The 19,242-nt window shown below is 43.7% G+C and overlaps 1 protein-coding gene and 1 pseudogene across 2 annotated transcripts; one reads left to right on the plus strand and one right to left on the minus strand.

Annotated features, from left to right (window-relative positions):
• Positions 1 to 8,796: 8,796 nt before the first annotated feature.
• LOC147448584 (uncharacterized) lies at positions 8,797 to 10,653 on the minus strand (annotated as a pseudogene).
• A 171-nt stretch (positions 10,654 to 10,824) lies between these two features.
• LOC147448585 (ABC transporter B family member 21-like) lies at positions 10,825 to 18,877 on the plus strand. 2 transcript variants are annotated; one of them, XM_086521157.1, is made up of 11 exons: positions 10,825 to 11,160; positions 11,512 to 11,566; positions 11,947 to 12,122; positions 12,229 to 12,450; positions 12,672 to 12,910; positions 13,068 to 13,867; positions 15,479 to 16,082; positions 16,344 to 16,572; positions 16,667 to 16,933; positions 17,184 to 17,438; positions 17,735 to 18,877. In XM_086521157.1, the coding sequence occupies exons 1-11, from the start codon at positions 10,933 to 10,935 to the stop codon at positions 18,392 to 18,394; spliced, it is 3,735 nt and encodes a 1,244-aa protein (XP_086377283.1). In that variant the 5' UTR covers positions 10,825 to 10,932; the 3' UTR covers positions 18,395 to 18,877. The 2 variants fall into 2 exon arrangements, with proteins under 2 accessions (XP_086377283.1, XP_086377284.1); XM_086521158.1 differs by lacking the exon at positions 11,512 to 11,566 and having other exon boundaries at positions 11,022 to 11,160.
• The last annotated feature ends 365 nt before the right edge of the window (positions 18,878 to 19,242 follow it).

The following is a 19,242-nucleotide window of genomic DNA, read 5'->3' on the forward strand; positions in this document are numbered from 1 at the left end:
TCTCATGTTAAACTGATCATTTAATATGGGGAGATAAAAGGGAAACAAGAGTTAGAATATAGATATGTACTTGTAGACATATCTCAACCATGGGCCTAAATGAGAGATAATGTTATCTCTAACTAGAGGCTAAAAGGGAGATAGTCTACCAAAGAGCTAGGTGCCATAAGTGCTTTAAGCTCACCTCACCATGGGACCAAGGGGAGAGATGGATGCATCTCATTAATGGTCCATAATGGAGGCATCTTAACAAAGAGCAAGGTGCACTTAATGAAGCTCTAAAAGACCTTGGGGTTGGCTTCATTAAAGCCTCCAAAGGTAAGTGTTAAAAGCCTTAAGACATAGTCTTTAATTTTTAACTTTAGTCAATTAATGTCCAAGCAGGCAAGGGGACAACTTGCTTAAGCAGGGGATGTGCCTAAGTATGGGGACCTGCCTGCTTACCAAGTTCAAAGAACTAGCTACAAAGGAGTGGGCGAGCCCTACAAAGGAGGGAGGTAGGTAGTGTGTGTGCACCTCACCAAGGACCCATACTCTCATGAGAGGAAAGGGGCCACATGTCAGGTGTAGAGGCACATTGCTCAAGCAAGCAGGGGCTATGCTTAAGCAAGGGGGGTGCTAGCTTAGACTCACAAGAGGGAAAGAAGGACACTTGTCAAGAGGCTACACACCTTGCCCCAAAGGGAGCCAAGCTCAATTGGCTAGAGGGCTACATGGCCCAATGAGCTTCAAGGGAAGCCTAGGAAAGGGGGTCGATCAAGCTACCTCTCTCCCTCTCTCATTTGAGCCTCCCACGAGCCCTCTCCCTCTCTCATTCTTCTCTTCGCATATTGTTGTGAAGCAAGAACACCATCTCCGTCTCCAAGCTTGAGAAGTTGAGTGCCTACTACAACAAGCTCTTGGCTATGGATGCAAATCCACACAAGAGAATGCTTATGCTTGCTTATCAATCTCTCTAATCTCCATTATCACTATGCTAAGCTATGCTGCAAGAGCTATGAGTGATTATGTGCAAGGGGGTATTGCTTTCTCGTAGAGCTACTTCTACTTGTCTCTTCTTCCTCACTCCCTGCTAGCTCTTCTCACCTTTCATGGTGTTTGAGGTCTTGGGATTGAGGCTGGGCGTTTTTCAAGTTCATGCTAATCATGTTTATTGTTGTTGGTATGCTAATGCTTGGTGAGTGAAGCTTGCCATCTTCACCTCATCAAGGAGGTCTCAAGGAACACAGTAAGTTGTATTGTAAACAAGTATTCCGTCATGGAAGAATCTATAATACAAATGCCTATTGAAGGGGGGACCGGCTCCAACTAATCCGGTCCTCTATTGGTGTCAATTTCTCTAAACTCTCACTCTCTTTTACAAGTATTGTTCACGCCATGTTAATGAAGTAATGTGTTAGTGTTTCTCTCTCCATCCAAGCACTCTCTTCCTCATTCTACATCTACACACAAAGGAATGCTCAATATGTTATTCACTTTCCGCTCCAACTCAAGTTAAAAGGCTAATTCCATTACAGTCGAGCTACAGGGAACCCTCTCTCTCTCTCTCTCTCTCTCTCTCTCTCTCTCTCTCTCTCTCTCTCTCTCTCTCTCTCTCTCTCTCTCTCTATCATAACTTCTTCATCCGAACTCCGATTTGGGTGATCTATAGCCTCAATCGAAGAGCACGAAGTCCTCTACGCATTGATGTAAAGACAAAAAATTTCAGAGTTATGGAAGGCGTTTCTGTAGCATCATTTTTGAAGTGAACAGGTTCAACAAAATTGATTCTCATCTCCTATTTTACATACAATGTCTTCCGGCACTCGCAAGGGTTCTTCTTCTTCAACAAGTTCCACAACATTGTGGAAAATGATCCAAAATCTCCTAAGTGTGGAGATAGCAACACAACCACCCAACCAACGACATCGGAAACCATGATCATGGCGTACTTGGTATCATTGCAAGAGACCGCAAACAAACAAGGCGAAGACTTACGAGCACTTGCAATGGAGAATGGCACACTAAGGGTACTTGTGGTTGAGAATGAGAATCTCAAGAGGACACTTGAGATGCAAACAACACGTTTGATGCAACTTGAAGAGGAAGTCAAGGAATGTAAACGCTCTCTTGTGGACTTGAAAGCTTTGAAGGAGCGGATGAGCAAAGTAGAGCATGACCATGTATTGAAAGAGGAGAAATTTGGCACTATGAGCCGGGATGTATGCGACATGAAAAATGTATGCACAAACAAGTCTTGGGCTAATGTATGTGGTAGCAATGTGGTTTCTAATTCCTCACTCATGCAAGCTATGGTTCAAACAAAGAATGTTGAGAATGTGGATGTGGAGGAGTTGAAGGAACGGGAGCGACGTTCCAAGAACATTGTTATTCGTGGAATTCCCGAAGAGAAGTTAGAGACACCTCCTTCTCTTGCCATTGTTATTGAAGATTTCTTCAAAACCCACTTTGGCATGTCCGGAGTTATGGTCTATGGAGCACATAGAGTGGGGAAGCAAGGAGCTCCTCGCTCGGGAGAACGGCCAATTGTATGCACCATGCCAGATGAGACCAAGCGAAAGATTATCCTTGATAATAGTTGGATCTATTTGAGGGATACAAAATGTTTTGTATGTGAGGATCGCACTATTAAGCAACAAAATATGCGTCGCAAGGCATATGAGGAAAAGAATAATAAAAACAAGGAGATCTCTCATGAAGAAAATGTGCCCAAGGAGGAGGCAAGTCTCTCAAGCAAATAGGGATGCGTGACCTATGAGACCGAGTTACAATTGAAAATATGATTTTGGAATTGTAATGGATACCCATGGAATGCGGAGGTTGGCATTGATGAACTAACAATCAAAGCCGATGTTGTACTTCTTGTTGAAACTTGGGAGCATGATACACAAAGGATTAACGGCTTGGAGGATTACAATGTACATTCATTGATGTGGTCAAAGAATCTCAAGCAACGAAGAGGACAAAGAGGGTTAGCATGTATGGTTAAGAAAGGATTGGAAGATTTTGTATCAATTGTGAAAGATGACAAGTACAAACGTTATGTATAGCTGAAAAATATGACACCAAAAAGAGCACCCATTTTTGTAGCCGGTTGCTACATTCCTCATCATGATTCTCCCTTTTATGCTTGCATGGATAGAGATCAACCATTTTCTGATTTGGAAGAGGACATTGCTTATTTCAAAGGTGAAGGTGATGTTATTGTATTTGGGGATATGAATGCTCGCACAAAAACATTGCAACATGATACTCAACAATTTGATATATACTATACATTTCAAGGGAGTTGGAGGAAGTTCACTTGTATGATCGTACTTCAATGGATGAGAAAGAGCTGGATCACTATGGAAAGTTACTTTTACACATGTGTAATAGCACGGGTATGCTCATTGCCAATGGTGTATCTTTGTGGAGTGGAACCAATGGATTTACATGTAGAAGACATAATGGGGATAGTTTGATTGACTATATGCTACTCTCTGAAGCCATCATGTATCGCATAAAGAGTTTTATGTTTGGTCAATGGACCCCGGAATCCGACCATCGCACCTTATGTATTGACCTTTGATGTGGAGAAGCAACTAAGCATGATAATCTCAGCCAAAGGAAAGAGAAGTTATCACTATGTATGGATTTCAAACGGGCACCAATGTACATTGAAATGGTTGAGCAAAAATTATGGATGACAAAGATTCAATGTGATGCACCATTGGAAACTAAATGGGAAGCTTTCAAGAAAGCTATTTGTTCTTGTGCGGAAGAATTCTTTTCCATAAAGCATCTCCATGGTATCAACAAAGATAGATCACGCAAAAGGTGGTTTGATAAAGAATGTCAAGATGCTCGAAAGTCCTTGATAAAGATTGATGCAACTATGGACGAAGACAACTATCAAAGTCATTTGCATACATACAAGGCATTGATTCAAAAGAAGAGAAGAAGATGGGAAGTAAAGCAACAAGAATTTCAAGTCCAAGAAAAGGCACATGCATGTGGAAGATCTTGGAGAAACTTGAGAGGCAAGCGGGTTGAGAATTTTGGTAACTTGAGTCTAGTGGATATGTACACACATTGTAGGCAATTATATGAGCAAGAAAATACTGAAAAAATGCCATTTTATGGTTCACTCCCATGTATGCCGTCTTTTTTTACTATTGAGGATGTATGCGGTGGGCTTGAAAAGTTGGCCACTCGCAAAGCAGGAGATCTTCAAGGTATCAAGCCAGAGATGATCAAATGGACGGGAGATTTTACCCATGAGTGGATGTGTGATATGTTCAACCTTGCACTTCAACATGGTATGCCTTATGATTGGAGTACTAATTGGGTTAAGCCTTTGCATAAAGGAGGGGATGTAAAGAATGTAAGCAACTACCGGACTATAATGATTGGGTCTCTTATGGCAAAGTTGTTTGGGTGCATAATGGAGATGAAATTGAGTGATTGGGCTGAAGAGAATGACAAGCGTGCAAAGGGACAAGCGGGTTTTTGTCGATGCCATAGCACCATTGATCATCTTGTCACTCTTCGTGTTCTCATGGAGGAAAGTCGGTTGAAAGGCAAGCGATTGTATTGTTGTTTTGTGGACTTTAAGAAAGCCTTTGATATGATTCCACGTAACAATTTGTGGAGAAGGATGGAAGAACTCCAAGTGCCAAGTGAGTTTATGCTTGCGGTTTCTCGAATCTATGAGAAGGTGATTTGTCAATTGCGCATGGGAAGAGAAATTTCAGAAATTTTTGTAAGCACTATTGGGGTTAAACAAGGATGTCCATTGTCACCAACTCTCTCTTTGGTCTATGCATCGATCAATTGGAACAAATGGTACTTGACTTTATGCAAGAAGAAGGCATTGAAGAGGTCACTATTTGCAATGCGGTAATCATGCTTTTGTTGTATGCAGATGATGTAGTGCTTCTAGCACACACTTTATAAGATGCACAAAAGCTTATGGTTGTCCTTGAGAACTTTTGCTTGCATAGTGGGCTGATTGTAAATGAATCCAAAACAAAGGTTATGCTTGTGAAAACCAACCATAAGGAGAAGCCATGCATTGTGTACAGCAACGAGACACTTGAAGTTGTTGAGAGCTTTAAGTACCTTGGCCTTGAGGTTCCATCCAATCACAAGTGGCATGAATGTGCTATGCGTCGTTTGGAAGCGGGAAAGAGAGCATATTATGCATTTGATAACATGTGTAATGCGGGAAACATCAAGTGTTGGGTTCTCAAGAAGTATCTTTTTGATGCATTGGTGACACCGGTTCTTCTTTATGGAGTTGAAGTGTGGGGCGGGAGCATCTCAAAGTCTACTTGGAAAGAGTTTGAGAATGTCCAAAAGCGTTTTCTTACAAACTTTCTCCAAGTTAAGACACAAACACCATATATGCTCCTACTTCTTGAGTCGGGATCTGTTCCAATTGAGGTTATGGGCATGGAAAGGGTTGTGGAGTACATGATAAAGATGCGTCAAAACCCCTCACATCGACTTCCTACAATTGCATGGGAAGCAAGCAAAAAAGTTCAAAAGACGCATAAAAGCAAGATCTTGAGCACGGGATGGATGCAAGACATAAAGAAGTGGTTTGGGAGATGGGATGCACTACACTTGCTACATGATGCTTCAATTGACTCTCAAGTGAATGAAGCTTTTCTACAATGCCAATGTATTACGGCTTGGGAGAAATCCAGTGGGTCACGCTTCATACATTACACCACCTATATTGCCCCCAACTACAAAACCATGTTCTTTGCTGAGAGAGGAAACCGTACTCACACTTACATGCTTGAGCCTATTCCCTTGTCCGCAATACGCACTATCGCAGCAATTCGGCTTAGCTCCCATTTCCTTCGATGCGAGATAGGGCGTTGGGGCAATGGAGAAGAGTCAAATCGATTGTGCACATTATGCTCACTACAAGTTCGAGAGTCTGAGTACCACACACTACTAGAGTGCTCAGCTTTTGATCACATCCGAACTTGCTTCTCTCACATTTTCAGCCATAACTTAGACCTACACACTTTCCTCTCCCAGCCAAAGTGTGGGCTCTCCATTGCGACTCTCATCACTACAATTTTGGAGCATCGAGAGTCACTCATCAGCCATACACATACTACATCACATGTAGCTTTGGTCCCATAGGTCATATTTGACCTCCGAGGACGATAATAAAATCTATCTCTCTCTCTCTCTCTCTCTCTCTCTCTCTCTCTCTCTCTCTCTCTCTCTCTCTCTCTCTCTCTCTCTCTCTCTCTCTCTCTCTCTCTCTCTCTCTCTCTCTCTCTCTCGTTGTTCGTGCAGGGCACACTTGCCTGGAGTGGCCAGATCAAGCACAATCTACCACGTGGCCACCACGGGGAGGGGTCGGAATCCCTTCCCCCATTATAATAGTATAGATATTAGGGTAGAGGGGCCACTTCTAACTTGGGGAGCTTCAGTCTCTCTTCCGAGCTCAATTTCTTGTACAGAGCAGCTCATCCTAGTCGTCTTATCACAAGCTTTCAACTTAATTTATTTTGGGTTCGAGAGCTGGTAATTACGACATCATTTTCAAAAGCACGTGTATCGAAAATTGACAAGAATAAGAGCAGCAATCAAGGGCAAAAGGGGTAAAATATTGCAACCACGAACTCTCATGCTGTCCAATCTTTTCAAATGAGCTAGCTGATTCAACTCCTCTTTTTTGTGCTTATATTGGTCTCCAAACCTCATATTATTGGGGGTTTGTCTGTTCCTCTTTTTTGTGCTTATATTGGTCTCCAAACCTCATATTATTGGGGGTTTGTCTGTTCCTGCTTTGGGGGCCGTAACACAACTCGCCCCTCTACCCCTAGGTTTTTCTCTTGGAACACCAACTTAAATTTTGGTCGTCCAACTTCCAAGCGAATACTATGCATGAAATATATATTAAGTAGATAACAAAATTACATTGCACAGCTTTACACACTGTTGTTTCCTCCGAGTTACTTTGTACCGATAGTAACGATTCTGAGAATATTACAAAATTGGCTTGGGGAGATTCACACACCTTTATCTTCTCGCGCCCTTTATGGAAAAAAATAAAAATAAAAAAGTACCATGTGGCATGCATGGTCTTCCATTTTCAGCCCTGCTTTCAAATCAATGCAACTCTTTTTGGCACTGTTTCAATCAACTCAACCATGCAGTTCGTTCAGGCAGGAGCAATGCATTGATTTCACACGGCAAGGCTTCTTTTGTAGGGCCCTCCAAGAAACTTAAAACTTGCCTTTAGAGCCGGGTCCCGCTAGGTACTTATTAAATTAGTAGTATTAACCTTTAATACTTTAAAACAGTAGTCACGCTCCCAAAAGATAGCCAGCGAGTTACGAGCTCCAGCCAGTAGCTCTGAAATTCAAAAAGTCTCCCGCTACTCTCTTCCCTCCACTCATTGCACCTTGTGCTGTCATTTGCCAGTGCCAATTGCAAGTTCCGTTGAGCAGCTCTCACCCTGCAGTGTCGATGCCTTCCACCTTAAACCCGTTTGCACACATACTACCTTTCACACAGTGAAGCCACTATCAATTGCTCTCCCAATCAACATTGGAATCAAACCCACTCCACTAGAACACGGTGAGTTCTTTGCCAATTCTGTTTTGTGTGTGTGTGTGTGTGTGTGTGTGTGTGTGTGTGTGTGTGTGTGTGTGTGTGTGTGTGTGTGAGAGAGAGAGAGAGAGAGAGAGAGAGAGAGAGAGAGAGAGAGAGAGAAATCAAGACTTTTTCATGGAAGTTCATGGAACGATGTTGTAGAGGTCGCCAATTGCAACATAATGCACGTAAGAAACAAAGTCATCATGTGGGAGACATAATTTTATTTGCTTTTTCGTCAGATCATGGATCCACGACACGCTCGACTGTTAATTGCATCGATGACATCTATAGTCGCGACAGTCATGCGGATGTGGGAGACATTCTCCGCTTTATTGGAAGAAGGTGGCATCGACGGAGATGAGCATGACCAGCAAGAAAGCTTCCCACCTTTCCTTCTTTCTCCAATGGGGTGCTGCTTCAGCACGTAAGGTGCCATGTTTCCAAACCCAGTTCGCAATGAATAATGTTCAGTGGTACATCAAGCCACGATCGTCTATCCTATGGTGGAATCATTTTGTGTTCTACGCTCGAGAGGACGACAAGCGTTGGAGAGAGCTCTTCCGATTGCCGTATCAATTATTCCAAGAGGTGGTCGAAATTGTTCGTGAAGACCTTCAACAGAGGGACATCCCACAATAGCTAGGTCAACTTCCAGGAAGAATCTTCTCGGTGGAGAAGAAGGTAGGCATTGCAATTATGGTTCTTGCATCCGGCAACCCCCAATACCACATTGCAAACACCTTCGGTTGTGGAAGATCAACAGTATCGAAGTTCTTGCATCAGTTTGTTGGTTCGCTTTGCAAGAACGCATGCCGTCGGCTTCGTTGGCCAGAGAAGCTGGGGGGTCCAACACTGGATCATAGCCCATGCATCTTTCCATCAGTTCAAACAATTCAGCTTCAAAATTGTTATGCGTGAATTTTTTCTCAATTGCCCTCTCTCTTGGTGACATGGCCCAGTAGCTGCTCTTGCCTGATGGAGGATTTCTTTCCCAATCACTTATATCCTTGTAGCTCTGATACAGGCGATTCCACTTCTCGTATGCGATCTTCCAATCAACATGGAAGTGGCATTGAGCGCACAAGGCGATGATGTCTTCCCATTGTTCCTCAATAGTCTTTGACTTTTCAGCTATCCCTGCATGAAATCTCTTGTCATCGTACTGCTTTTTTGACTCAATCAGAACTATTGTATTTCGAATGTCCCAATGGAAACGCCCTGTAGAAGACTTCTCCTTTGTTTGAGTGCTTGCTGGGGGCCGTCCTCTGCACTTCGGAACCGGAACCTGTGCATGCGGAGTAGGTGCATTGCTTGCCTGAACTCCAGGACTTCCTTTGGCCAGCAAGGGAGAGCTTAGCATGGGTGTCCTCGGATCGACAATTGATAAAGTCATTGGGGACGGATCTTGAGAGTTGAGGTCAAAAGCATAGTCGGTAGAAGGTTGCGAGTCATAGACAACTTCCTCAGAATCAATCATTGCTTGCAAGTTGTGCTGGCTTGGTGGAGCAATAAGAGGGTTGAACTGTTGCAAATTGGTTGATACAGACCCATACTGAGCATGTGCTGGCTCTCTCGGCCGTGGGGGACCAGTGATGATGGGCGAACCCACAAACGTGAAGGGGGGAAAAAAGGATCCTGCACCCACAACAATTTAACCAGTCCAAATCAAAAGAGGCAGACCTCCCCATCACAACATGGAAAATTGTTCCTCGACAGCTCAAAACAAATTGAGAGGAGAGCAACCGTAAACCCGTATTCACGGAAGGACAAAATTTGTCAAAGCAATTCTGTAACGTCAAAATAACACGTGGAGTATGCCATTGAATCCGAGCTTAGGCTTTCACAAATGAATGGCAGACCAATGCAAAAATGAAATGTAGCAAAGCACCGCGAAACAGTAGGATGATGAAGACAATACTTTTTATCTTGAAAATACATGACAAAAAATCTGTTCCAGCGTTTCTATATGGACTATTCCAATCCGGGCTTAGGCTGTCACAAATGAATGGCATAGCATGGACTGGGACTGGTACTGACACCATATGTGAGGCATAATTAATTGGAGGAGCAAGGGAGAAGCAAACCAAAACACAGATGAGATGCGAGAGGCAGACCTGGTGATCGCCCATTGCTTCCTTGTGCCATGTTGGTGAGGTGAGTCTTGATGGGGTGAAATTCTGCAGAAGGGGAGCTCTGGCATCGCGTTTGTAGTGTGCTACCAACGAAACCACCTTCGATTGCGGCCAAAATCAGCGCTTTCTGTAGAAGCAGAGACTGCCAGAGAGAGAGAGAGAGAGAGAGAGAGAGAGAGAGAGAGAGAGTGCACGATTCTGTTGAAGCAATACCTGCTAGTGGCGGTCAGGCAGTAGCTGTGACGACTACGATCAATCCCTGGCGATTTTTGATTCGTTAGCTATCAGAAATCCTGGAGAAAAAGGCAAAATGAATTGCGCTGCGAGTATTTAGGCGTAATCTTACTAAATCAACACAACCGGAGCGTGACCTCTTTTTAAGGCTTTTAAATTAATACTACTAATTTTATAAGTCCCCAGCGGGACCCGGCTCTTAGCTGCTATACGGAAGGCGGTCTTTATACCCAAAAGTGGGAAAAAGGCTCTTCCATTCAAGATGTGGCAGTCTTTTCCCTTTCCATGTCGCCGTGTGGAAGGCCGATTAGGTGAAATCTACGACTTTTTCTGCAATTTCTGCTACGTCGTTCAGCGACGCCAGCTCCTTTTACGCTAATCTGCCTGCCACGGTGGCACCATCCAGATCAGTACTACAAATTAGGGCATCGCTGCCACCATATCCAACTCAGTACAAAAGCGTCGCTGCTACTGTTCTCATCATACAGCGCCGACGCCAATCATCATTGCTATTCTCTATTGCAGCAACTGGCGCAAAGCTACAATATAACGAAATAAGAATTATAACTAGCAGAAACCTGCTGCTCATCTTCCTCGATTGTGATATTTCGATTTGCCAACCGCGTGATGTGATATAGCCGAGAAAAAAGTAGCAATAAAGCGAATGGGCTCGCATGACGTAAAAGAAGCGAAAATCGACATGTCAGGTGGCAGAGTAATGCAACTGCGTCGACGTGGGTGGTTGACTGCATTGAAAGACAGTACAGTGCTACGGGGGCTCCATCGTGGGCCAGTAAAGATGTTGTGGGTCGGCATCAATCAAGGAGGTAATTAGACAGAGAAACGGCTCTGGAGCTGCCTTCAAAAACAGGCGCTGCTGAAAGGAAGCTGCAGGAGAAGGGGCATGCATTAGGAAGGATCTCATGCAGAGAGTGCAGTTCCTAAGTTAGAGAACATGAGAAAGGATCAGCTGATCATGAGAGCGAAGTCCGGATCCCTCGCCTTCTGGAAGCTCTTCTCGTTTGCAGACTCTTTCGATGTTCTATTGATTGTGCTTGGCACGTTCGGGGGTTTACTCGCCGGAACTCCTCTCCCCGTTGCTACCTTCTTGTTTGGCCGGGTTTTGGATGACATGCATTTTGGATCTGCTGACCTCCACGCGCAGCAGAGAAGCATGGCTGAGGTGCACTAGAATTGCCATCTCTCTCTCTCTCTCTCTCTCTCTCTCTCTCTCTCTCTCTCTCTCTCTCTCTCTCTCTCTCTTTGCTTATATATGCATGGAGTATGCATGCTATGTCTCTATAATTCCTTCTGCTTCCCTTTTGTTTCTCTTCTTCCACTCCATAACTATGCACACACATTTTTCTACACGTGTAAAAATGTCATTTAGGCTGTTTTTCTTTCAAATTTCAGTGTAGCACTTCGCATTGGTTCTTAAAACTACATCAAGCTTAATGCTAATAGATATAAGTTTGATGCGGAAAAGTAAAAGTTGGTTTGATAGTTAACAACAATAATGCATTTTTACATGCAGACAGCCTATCATGCTTTCATAGCAGGAGTGATTGCAGCTGCTGCATATTTCCTCCGTAAGCCTCTTTCTACTCATGACCTTATCTTCGATCCATGATCCACAAGAAGTTTTCGACAAATTCTCACAATATTTCCCATATTGTGACTTACCTCAACATCATGAGCTTCTGTGAGGGAGGCGCCGCGTACCTAGCTAGGTACAATTGGGGGCAGGGGACCGCCGGCGCAGTGGGGGGGCCGGTGGTCCCCTGCCCCCAATCGTACCTAGTTAGGTATGCGGTGCCTCTCGGGCAGAAGCTCATGATGTTATGCATTGTAGGAATAACACTGAGAAAGACTCCGTTTTCCTACATGAGAAAATTTGTAAATCTTCATGAGTGAATAGGCCGTATTCTACTCGTGTGATGATTAAGGCTAAAATATGATTTTCTTGTAGAGGTGACTTGCTGGATGAATGTGGGGGAAAGGCAAGCAGAGAGGATAAGATACCACTACTTGCAAGCTCTATTGAGGCAGGACCTCTCCTTTTATGATCAAGAGGTCACCACAGGAGCTATGGTGGAGACCTTCACCGTTGACATATTTCACATCAAGCAAGCCACCGGAGAAAAAGTGAGTCGCAAGTTCCTCACATTTCAAAGAACATTTATTGTAGCACTCTTGGCTTTGATTTTGCTTGAGATAAACTTGTCTCTTTTTTACTTGACTTGCTTTTCAGGTTGGAAAGCTCGTGCAAAGTGTAGGTAACCTCTTAAGTGGGTATATCATTGCCTTCACCCAAGGATGGAAGCTCACCCTTGTTGCATGTACTATCATCCCTTTCTTTCTTTTCTCTGGCTATGCAATGGCCCTCATTGTTCCCAAGATTTCAAGGGATGTATTTGCTGCAAACGGCCAAGCAAGCTGCATCATCGAACAAGTGATTACAGCGATAAAGACGGTAACTTCTTTTGATACATGCTCAAGAGTCAAGCCTATATGTATTTATCCACTGTAGACATTTATACATTAGTGGGCCATCTGCCTATATCTTGAATTGTAACAAATTGCCATTCACATGAACAATGGAAATTTTAAAAAAAATGCAAAGATATTGATATCATTGAAAATCACTCAGTATCCTTGCTTAATAGAAGTATGTTGGGTCTTTGAATTGCTCAGGTAGTTCCCTTTGGAGGTGAGAAGAAAGCAATTCAGGTGTATGACAAGGCTCTAAGGAAAGCAAGTAGAGCAAGCTTGCAACAGTCGATAGCTACAGGGATAGGGATTGGCATCATAATGTTTTTCACATTTGGCATGTATGCATACACATTGTGGTTTGGAGCAGTCTTCATTGTTCATGGAGGTTATACTGGGGGTAGGGTGATAACGGTGCTCTTTACAACTATAATTGGCACATCGTAAGTCAGCTTGTTTCGATCATTGTTTTAGTTTGTATGCAAAGAGAAGCAAGAAAATTTCAAACACTGGTTATCAATGCCATGTGAGGTCATGCAATTGTGGAAATGCAATTTCATAGTGATTGATTTGCCTTGTCCACCTATTTTACTTATCTAGGGCTCTAGGACAATGCGTGCCAAGCTTGACTGCAATATCCGCTGGCACCACCGCGGCGCACAAGATGTTCGAAATCATGAATAGAGTACCTTGCATCGACATTGCTAATGAATCTGGGCTTGTTTTGGATGAATTGAAAGGTGAAATTGAGTTCAAAAATGTAAGCTTCACATACCCGACGCGGCCAGATCATCAAGTCTTTACAGATTTCTCATTGCTCATTCCAATGGGGGCAGCAATAGCTCTCGTGGGGGAGAGTGGCAGTGGAAAGTCAACCGTGGTTAGCTTGATAGAGCGGTTTTATGATCCACTTAGTGGACAAGTGAAAATTGATGGCGTTGATTTGAGAGACTTGAATCTAAGCTGGTTTCGACGGCAAGTTGGGCTAGTGTCACAAGAGCCTATGTTGCTACATGGTTCAGTAAGGGACAACATAACATACGGAAGGGAGAATGCAATAGAGGAGGAAATCCATGCTGCTGTCGAAATTGCGAATGCATCAGATTTCATTGCACAGTTGCCCCAGGGGATGGATACAATAGTGGGGCAAGGAGGGCTACAACTTTCAGGAGGGCAAAAACAACGCATCGCGATAGCACGCGCTGTGTTGAAGGATCCCCACATTCTCTTGCTCGATGAGGCCACCAGCTCTTTGGATACAAAGTCGGAGACTTTGGTGCATGCGGCGCTAGATAGGGCAATGCAGGGACGTACCACCCTCATCATCGCGCATCGCCTCACTACAGTGAGGGATGCCCATTTCATCGCTGTCATACAACGCGGCTGCATCGTTGAACAAGGTATGCTCTTGAGAGAGAGAGAGAGAGAGAGAGAGAGAGAGAGAGAAGATGAAGAAGAAGCAATAGTTATAGTAGTAGGAAAAATTTTCAGAGATTTATCTCGTCACTTTTATCGTGCATGTATTCTTAGCCTCTAAATTGAATGCATAGTTTAAGGGGGGATGGTTCTTGTGCATATATACACCTCAAATTATTGCGCATAAGATGGGATTTAAGTGTTACTTGGAGCCGTTGAACTTGTCTAATTTCAACAAAAGGCTTTGCATTGACAATGCCATAGGATCCTACAAGCTCAAATCCGCGATGGTGATGAATCAAGTAGCTTTGACACTCTTAGAAGAAAAAACAAAATTTGGAATATCTCAAAAAGTGTAGAATTTGACTGTGCATGTGAGATGTAGCAACATGGGTCAGGGCATCAACCAAATGGTGGAGATGGCATGGCAAAGAGACGAGAGGCGATTTTGGAGTAGCGCGGGGGATGGTGATGGGAGTACTCTAGGTTCGGTGCAGGCAAATATGTGTTGCAAAGCAACAAGCAACAAACCTTGTAAAACGTACATGCAAGATTAGAAGAGAGAGCCCAATGCGTGACACTTGGGTGCAGTTCACATGGAGCTTTGGTTTGCAACTGGTTGCCAATCAGTTGCGAACCAGTTTGGTTCCCATGAGGTGTTGCGAGGAAAAAGTTTGCAATTGGTTGCAAACCGGTTGCGATGCTCCTCCTAGGGGAGGAGGTGGAGCAGGTTGGAAACCATGGAAAAGGACAAAACTGTGCTCACTTTTTCAGCTTCGTAGAGGAAAAATACGCCATTTATCAATGTATTTCCAAAATTTTCGCTTTTCATGGGAACTGAGTAGTTGTTGGTTGCCAACCAACAGCCGGTTGCAAGCCATGGTTCCACGTGAACTGCCTCTTGGAAGCCTCCAACACTAAGGCTTTTTGTAGCAAGGAGGAAGGTGCAAAATTCGACCGTGCTACAGTCCATGCAATTGTGGAGGAATTTATGAGTGGAGGGCCTTTTTTGCCTTGAAATTTTTAAGCTACTTCATAGATAGTATAGATGGCAATGGCAAAGATATGCCTAGTAGAAATCAATGGGCCATATCAATTACCTATTAAAGACTTGGCCACAAACTTGAGAACGGAAATTAGGTCAGTGTAAAGCAAATAGAGCAAGAAGTTGCAAAATATTTGACAATAATCGAAGGATGATGATTGAGGAAGTGAGAAAAATTAAAGTTTGCAAAATCCAAGCACAGTTGAAGCAAATAAAATGAAAAGAGAGAATTAAGATCACTGTCATCAGTCTGAAGATTAATTAATTGTTTTATTAAACCCCATTGTTGTTAACGGCCCGGTTAATCTATAAAAGAGCTTAAACTCCTATTTACCAATTAATCCAAGTGTTAGTGTTGCTAACAGCCCACCGCCTTGGCTAACGATTACATTGTACTTAGAGCTTGAACTGATTAATTGAAGATTGCGGTGGTTTCCAAAGCCATTTGCATCTGTTGTTCTTATTCTCTCTCACACCTCTCACATCTAGAGGCGGTGGCTCACATATCCCCCGACAACTTACAATTTCTCTGTGTTGGTCGTGTAAGCAGGAACTCACGCAGAGCTCGTGACCAGGACGGACGGGGTTTTTGCGGAGCTAGTGCAACTGGAGGAGAGACGAAGAGCGGAGCAGGGACAAGAGCAAGGACAGACGGTGCAGCCGGTAGAGGCCCTGGGATGCCATAGGCGCACGGGTAGATTTTCCTCTTTTGGAAGCTCGGGAAGCCTAGGAAGCGTCCACAATGAGCTTACCACAGAGGGAAACCGCGAAGCTTCCGAGCACTACCAGATTGCTTCCTCTGTTGGTTGGTCTCATGGCCTCCGCCTTGCCGCATTCAACAAGCGAGAGACTCCTCTGCTCCTCCTTGGCTCCTTTGCTGCGTTCTGCAATGGAGCCGTCTTACCCATTGTCGGTCTTCTCTTCACAAATATCATCCGCACTTTCTATGGTGCTCAGGATGACATCCGTGCTGGTGCCCTGCTCTGGATCTACGTCTTCATCGGCTTGGCTGTCCTCTCCCTTTTGCTCAATCCTTTGCAAAATGTTTGCTTCTCTCTAGCTGGGGAAAGGCTTGTGCGCCGCATTCGGCTTCTGGCCTTCACCAAGATCCTACATCAAGATATGAAGTGGTTTGAACATAGCGACAATGCAAGGTACTGAAAAGTGAGCTTATGGGTAGCTTTCAAGATGTATATGATGTATGTGGGAGGTTTAAATTATGTCAGGATCAAAAGTTTGTTTTAACCGTGCGATTTGTAATCTGTGCTTAGCCAATGTTCTGCATCTCATTTGGAGCACACTTGTGCATGTGAATGTGCACACACATAGACATACAAATACACACAATTTGTATCTGATACACATTGTAAGGTGTTCGTGTAAAGTTCTTGATTCATATATTTTCTTGTCTGCAGTGGCTTGATCAGCTCTCAATTGCAACGTGATGCATCACAGATGAGAGTGGTAGTTGGAGATGGCTTAGCAATCATCGCACAAAATTTGACAACTGTTTTAGTGGGATTGCTAATAGCAATGTCGACATGCTGGCAGCTTGCCCTTCTTTTTATAGGCTTGCTACCCTTTTATAGTCTGGATGTATGGATGCAGGTAAAGCTTGGTGAAGTCTTTGATGCAAAAGCCAAGGTACTTCATGCAGTGGACATCCATGCAATCTAGCATAATAGAACAAGGGCCTTTTTGTTGTATGTCTGTATTAACCCAGACACGTTCTTTGCAGATTATGTACAGTGAAACAAGCCAAATTGCACATGATGCTCTGAGTAGCATCAGAACAGTAGCATCTTTCTGTGCAGAGAAGAAGATTTTAAGCCTTTACCATGCCAAGAGCATGGAATGTCTCAAGGGTGGTCGGCAAGCGGCCTTGATTGGGGGTCTTGGATTTGGTGCTACGTATGTCATGATGTTTGGTTCCTTAGCTTTGAGCTTCTGGGTTGGAGGCAAACTCATATTCAGCGGGCTAGTTGATTTTGATAAATTTGTCAAGGTATGGTACTTAAAATATAAATTTTTGTTTTGTGGTTGTTTAGCTTCTATGGGCAGAGGAAAAACACATGCACATATACAGACAGACATTGTGCATGACAGGAACATCTATGCAAGCGCTTTCACGATAGAAGAGAAGTGCAATTTGTTGTTCTCCTGTAAAAGATAAATGATTTTGTAAGCTGCTTCTTTTGTTTGTTGTTTAACTCTATCGGCTAGCTTTGTGGTCATTCCTGGATTTTGCCATGCAGACGTTTTTGATTGTTGAGCTTAGCGCGATCGCCGTAGCCCTTTCCCTGGGTGTTACCCCAGACATCTCAAATGTGAAATTGGCAGTTGCTTCCGTGTTTAAACTGCTAGACTTGAAACACAATGAGCTCAATGCTGGCATGAAGCTTAAGCGACTGAAAGGTGAAGTGGAGTTTCAACAGGTTCAGTTCACTTACCCTATGATGCCGGACACTGTTATCTTCAGCAACCTAAGCTTCACTCTTCAGGCTGGGAAGGTCTCTTTACACTCTTTTCTTGTTCATTTCAAATGCAATGGACTATTCATGCCTCAAGATAGGTTTTGTTGGGGTGCTCATGGTTTTCTCGCATGCAAGCCACTCAGACACACATTGGCATCAGTTTACATGTGTGCGATGTGTACGCATGCATGCTTGTGCCCGTGCACGTGTGCACACACTCGCAGAGGCATACACACTCAATTCTTTCCGCCATATACATGTACATACATTTTTTTGAAAGCAGTCCATGGAGCTGATTGATACTTGATGTTGTGGTTTAATTTTCTCAACAGACCCTTGCCTTGGTTGGTCAGAGCGGATGCGGAAAGTCCACTGTTCTGGCTCTGCTTCAGAGATTTTATGACCCGGACATGGGCATGATTTGTTTGGACAAGGTGGATATTCGGCAGCTGCAAACGATGTGGCTTCGGAGGCAGATGGGGCTGGTGAGCCAGGAGCCTTTTCTTTTTAATAACACAATTCGGGCCAACATTGAGTATGGTGTGGAGGGGGAGGTGACAGAGGAGGCTTTGGTGAAAGCGGCAGAGGTAGCAAATGCGGCTACATTCATAGCAGGTTTTCCGAAGGGGTATGAGAGTGTGGTTGGGGAGAGGGGAGTGCAACTATCTGGAGGGCAGAAGCAGAGGGTGGCCATAGCAAGGGCAATGGTGAGGGATCCGAAGATTGTGCTTTTGGATGAGGCAACGAGCGCATTGGATGTAGAGGCAGAGGTAGTGGTACAGGAGGCGCTAGAGAGGGCAGCTGCGGGGCGCTCCACGATGGTGGTGGCGCACCGTCTCAGCACAATCCAAAATGCAGACATCATTGTGGTTCTAAAGGATGGGGGTGTGGCAGAACAAGGCACCCATGACCAGCTGATGGCGATGAAGAGTGGCATCTATGCTTCGCTTGTGAAAATTTCTACCAGCAGTGCAGCTCAAGGGCCTTCCTAGTTTTAAACCACACCTGTTGTCACAACAAACATTGGCAGAGGAGATGGGGACGAGTTCTTGATGAGTTCCCTCTCTTAGAATGCATTGATAATGGATATGCAAACATTGGTGAGACTAGGAAGCTTTGGCTATTTCAAGGCATATGACAAAGGCCATCTCTCTACATATCCATATCCAAAGCATATCGAAAAATGCATTTAGTACTAAAGAGGAAGCAAAAAGACATACAAAAAAGTGTATTGGAAAAATAAATGTGAGCTGAGAAATAAATGCATATAACATTGTGTGCACCCTCCTGCATAAATTCATAGGCACCCTCGTGCAAAAAGTCATGCTTTGCGTGCCGTATTAGGATACTTGTGTGCAATCTCGCCGATCATGTTCTTGAAAAAATGTTGTGCATCATAACAAGAGTGTAAAAACCTTTCTTGCATGGAGCTAGATGCATGGAACTGTATGAATGGTGTTTCTTCTTCTGTTGAATTTCAAAGCTTGAATCTTGCTGGCTTATGTTCAAGACACACACTTTTTGCCATACTTGAGAACTTTGTGTCAGTGTTAAAAATTCTGTGCTGGTTGTGTCCCGATGAGCAAAATTGTAGCTCTTATCCGCAAATTTTATTGTGTTTCCTATTTGAAGAAGATATTGTGTAGACTTATGTAACTTCCTTTGCGTTCAGCTTCAATAGGATTACAAGAAACTTTTCAAGAATCTGGTTTCAAGAAGTGCTTTGTCTTTATCTTTGTCTTGTAAATTTGTGTATCCTTTGTGTACAAGTCCAATTTTGACACTAAGTGCTTTGTCAGTTGTGAAAACTTGAAACATGGAAAAAGCTACTTATGAGGGC

This window comes from Adiantum capillus-veneris, chromosome 10 (genome assembly GCF_014529385.1).
Source record: "Adiantum capillus-veneris isolate H3 chromosome 10, ASM1452938v2, whole genome shotgun sequence".
Classification (NCBI taxonomy): domain Eukaryota; kingdom Viridiplantae; phylum Streptophyta; class Polypodiopsida; order Polypodiales; family Pteridaceae; genus Adiantum; species Adiantum capillus-veneris.